The sequence below is a fragment of the Chrysochloris asiatica genome, unplaced genomic scaffold (assembly GCF_000296735.1).
Source record: "Chrysochloris asiatica unplaced genomic scaffold, ChrAsi1.0 scaffold00229, whole genome shotgun sequence".
In the NCBI taxonomy this organism is placed as follows: domain Eukaryota; kingdom Metazoa; phylum Chordata; class Mammalia; order Afrosoricida; family Chrysochloridae; genus Chrysochloris; species Chrysochloris asiatica.
Genome location: NW_006408747.1, coordinates 1,722,278 through 1,726,692, shown reverse-complemented (window position 1 = coordinate 1,726,692; position 4,415 = coordinate 1,722,278). Strand labels below are relative to the sequence as shown.

The window sequence follows — 4,415 nt, the reverse complement described above, 5'->3', positions numbered from 1 at the left end:
TTATGATAAATGGAGAAAATATTAAAGATGGCAATGACTTCATTTTTCTTCGATCCACCATCAACACTCAAGAAAGCAGCAGTCAATCAATCAAAGATAAATATGTTGCACAAGACCTCTTTAAACTGTTCCAGAGCAAATATGTCAGTTTGAGGACTAACGTGTGGCTGACCCAAGCCATGGCATTTTCAATAGCCTCAAAGGAATGTGAAAGTTATACAATGAATAATAAGGACTGTAGAATAATTGATGTATTTAGTTACAGAGTTGGAGGAGAATATTAAAAGTGCCATGGACTGCGAGAAGAGCAAACAAATCTGCATTGGAAGATGTACACCAAGAATGTTCTTTAGATTCCAGGATGGTGAGACTTCTTTTACTTCACACATATTATCAGGAGAGACCAGTCCCTGGAGAAGGACATCTTTCTTGGAAAATTGGAGAGTTGATAAAAAGAGGAAGACACCCAACATGATGGATAGGTACAGTAACAGCAGAAAGGGGCTCAAGCATAACAACGATTGTGGGGTTCCTGCAGGAATAGCCAATGTTTTATTCAGTTGGGAAAAAAAGTATCTGAGTCATAATTGCCTCAATGGCACCTAACAATAACAACATTGGAAGACTCTGGATTTGGAGTCAAGAGTTTTAGATACAGGTATAGGAAAGGTCACTGGACAACTGGATCTGTCACAGAATTGGGTTCTAACATACTATGATTCTGTGGAAACATATTCAGCAGAATCACCTATTCAGTGGAATTTGTAAATTATGAAAACATAAACTATGTAAGGATAAAAAGATTTCTTCAGAATGTCTAGCTAAATTTTTAGAAATGAGTATCAGGAACTACTGGAAACAAGAATGGTTCCATTTTAATTTTGAATTTCTAGAACCCAGAGGATATTGTCAATTTAAATGTAATGATCCATAATTTGCAAATATCACTCAACACCTGAAATAAAACAAATCCATATTGATTAATTTATCTTTCAACATAAACTTCAAATTAATACTGTTTTATATATTTTAGGAAAATTTCTAACCAATATACTTTTTAATCTACTTTAAAATGTTCTCAATTTCAAGTTGCACGATTGTTGACTCTAGGTGTCTATGACATTCAATTTTCAGACACTCAGGTACTTATAAACTCTGAACAAAGTAATACGTATTGTAAGAAATCATTGCCATATATCATAATGTGTGTACTTCATTCCTTTCAGCTCTAGCACTTGAAATAAAAAATCTCTCACCTTCATACTCCCAGAGTTCGTTAAAAGCTTGTCCTGGTGTCCCTGGTGGTGCTGGAGGATCATTAAAGAAAGGAGCGTGCACTTCCATCACTAAGCCTTGAATAGCGGGTTTGAATTTGAGAGATATAGGTGTGTGCGTTACTTGAATGCTATTCCACGTTTTAGTAATTTGGTATTCCAACTATCAAAATGAGACAGAAGAGAAAATGAAATAAGTAAAATAATGTATTTTTTGCTCTCCTGGTCTTGATCAAATGGAGCTCAATTAATATTTTTTACTAATTTCCCTAGGACAATAAATACTCCATCAGATGCTAAAGAATTCTATTAATTGCAGTATCACATTATTATATTATAATCATCCCAGCAAAATTTGCACAACAATTATTTGAGAAATTGTTTCATATTACTTAATACATAAGATACTGTACTTAAGTGATACTTATAATGTTTAATTATGTAAATTTATTTCCATTCACTTTATAAGTAATTTTTGAGGACATACTATGTGGGCTCCATCTCACTAGATCCTAAACAGAATTTTCACAGTAAGTAGATATAATTTATGCCCTAAAAGACTGTATCTTTATAATTAAAAATAAAACAAGATGAGAATCTCCAAAGTAATGAACAGTTTAATTAAGCATAAACTAAAGAACCTGATTGGATAGCACAGAAAAGTAATAGAAACTTGCCTATAAATATGGGTTGGAGTATTCAGAAATGCCCTTCAGGACTGGAGTTATAAAGGAACAACCGTATGTTGGATATAACTATCTCACGGATATTTAGTTTGCCTACTTTAATTCCAATGTTTTGAGAGCTGAAAGTAATGATTTATCAAAGCTTGCATTTATTGGTCACATTTCATGCTAGATACATTTCTATACATTCCTCCAAAAATGTACTTGAATATTTTTCATATGTTTTTGTTGATGTTATTAGGCACCATCAAGTCAGTTCCAACTCATAGTGAGCTTATTATGCACAACAGAATGAAATACTGCTTGGTCCTGGGCCATTCTCACAACTGTTATGTTTGAGCCTATTGCTGCTGTCACTGTCCATCTTGTTTGGGGGGGGGGTCTTCCTCTTCTTCTCTGATTCTCCACTTTTGTATGTAGGCACTCCGTCAGTGCTTATTAAGTGCCAATCAATTAATACAAGAAATTTATCATGTAACCATCATCTGCCATGTTTTCTACTGTCATGTTGGAAATACAAAGCCAAGGTATTTTCTTTGCCCTCAGGTCACTTGCAATTGGATAGAAAATACATACTTATAGACAATATATGACAAAACAATGCAAAACATGCTTTAATAGAAGTATGTGCTCACTGAGCAGGAAGCTTCCAGCTATGATGATAGGAACTGAAAAGTAGAGAGGTCAGCAAAGACTTCACAGAAGTTGCAATTGAACAGACTCTTATAAGATGCGTAGGAGCAGAACAGGAAAGGAAACAAGTATATTGCAAATACAGCAAGCAAGATGAATAAAAGCACAGAGCCATGTGAATATTGAAAGGAGATCTAATCGAAATGGAACATATGGTACATGTCTGTGTGGTTGGAGTATGGATGGGGGAGAGAGAGAAATGACACTGCTGTAGAGGGGCACAGATCACCAGAACCTAACAGAATTTATACTTAAAGCCATATGGAAATACTGAAGGATTTTAAGCAGGCAATTAAAATGGCGAGGTTTATGTTTAGAAAATCACTCTGGCAGATGTATAGAAGAACAAATATAATACTCTAAGAAATTTGAAGTCTTATTCAAAATTTATTTTTCTATTCTGATTTCTCCTAACTACACTAGTAAGCTTTTATTTTCAAAGTTATAGTCTTCATTTCAAATGATTCTTATGACATGTATATATGAGAAAAGGATCTTAAAGAATAGAATTGAACTCAATTCAACAGAAATGGAATGCTTTATTCCTTCTCTACAACATAATACTTTTGAATCTCCTAGTGCTAGATACACTCATGCCTTCTCAATTATTCATTTCTCATTATGTAAAGAAAATTAACCGAAGTAATTCTGACTGAAAGAAAGAAAAGCGCAATTTGGAGCCAAGAATAAATTACTGCAAGCGTTAAAGGCTATAGGTTTAAACAGACATTTAGAACACTATGCCATCATAAAAGCAAAAGAAATTCATCTGCACAAAAGTTTAAAACTCCATATATTCAGTGGTATGATTGTTCTTTTACTCCTAAGTATTTTCAAATTATGTCTAGTTCTGTACTACTTTTGCTTAGAAATAGAGTTGGAACAATTTTTTAACTGCATTATGTTGAGTTCTCTTACTCTCACTCTCTCTTTATTTTTGAATAGACTGTGTTCTTTCTGCAGGAGAAAGATGTGGCAGTGTACTTCTGTAAAGATTTACAACCTTGACAACCCTGAAGGGAAGTTTTGCTCTGTGCTATACGGCCTCTTATAGGGCCTCTGGAGTCCTGGTGTGTGAGATAAGCACTGGACTGCTAACCACAAGGTTAGCAGTTCAAACCCACCAGCTGCTCCTTATAAATCCTATAAAGAGTTGCTATGAGTCAGAACCGACTTGATGGCACTAAACAGCAATAACATAGGGCCTTCTGGAGGCTTGGTATAGTGTCATAAGATAAGCACTTGACCTCTAACCATAAGGTTGGCAGATCAAACCTATCAGCCACTCCTTAGAAACTCTATACAGGGTAGGAAACACTAAACAGGGTAGCTAGTAACTGACTAGATGATAAACAACAATAGGCCTCTGTGAGTCTCAATCAATTCAGTGGCAAACGGATTGAGTGGGGGGCGGGGGGCGGGGAGGGAGGTGTTCTTTCTAATATCCCCAAATGGTCAATGGCATTCCTGTGGTAATTTGAACATTTCTATTAAAATGTTACCTATAGTAAAAATTTGAAGTGTCAACATAGCATTGTAGTTGAAAATTCAGTTGTTATATTATTTAGAAATATCAAATACCAATGAGAAAATTCTCACCTGTGGTATAAAATAAAACAATTGTGAATGGAAACATACTTCAATTTTTTTTTTTAGTATGGTATTGAACATCTTAAGATACATTCTCATCTATAAAACATATTTTGAACATAAAGTAAAGCTTCAATGCAAAATAAATCATTCACAACATTTTTAGGTACCT

General features: G+C 34.5%; 1 protein-coding gene across 1 annotated transcript in view; it reads right to left on the bottom strand.

The window, feature by feature from the left end:
• LOC102821755 (UPF0462 protein C4orf33 homolog) overlaps positions 1–4,415 on the bottom strand; it is a 68,706-nt gene that overhangs the window by 49,985 nt on the left and 14,306 nt on the right. Inside the window, exon 2 of the mRNA XM_006873208.1 lies at positions 1,257–1,437. Within this exon, the coding sequence (XP_006873270.1) occupies positions 1,257–1,437 (181 nt within the window). The remainder of the gene's footprint in view (positions 1–1,256; positions 1,438–4,415) is intronic.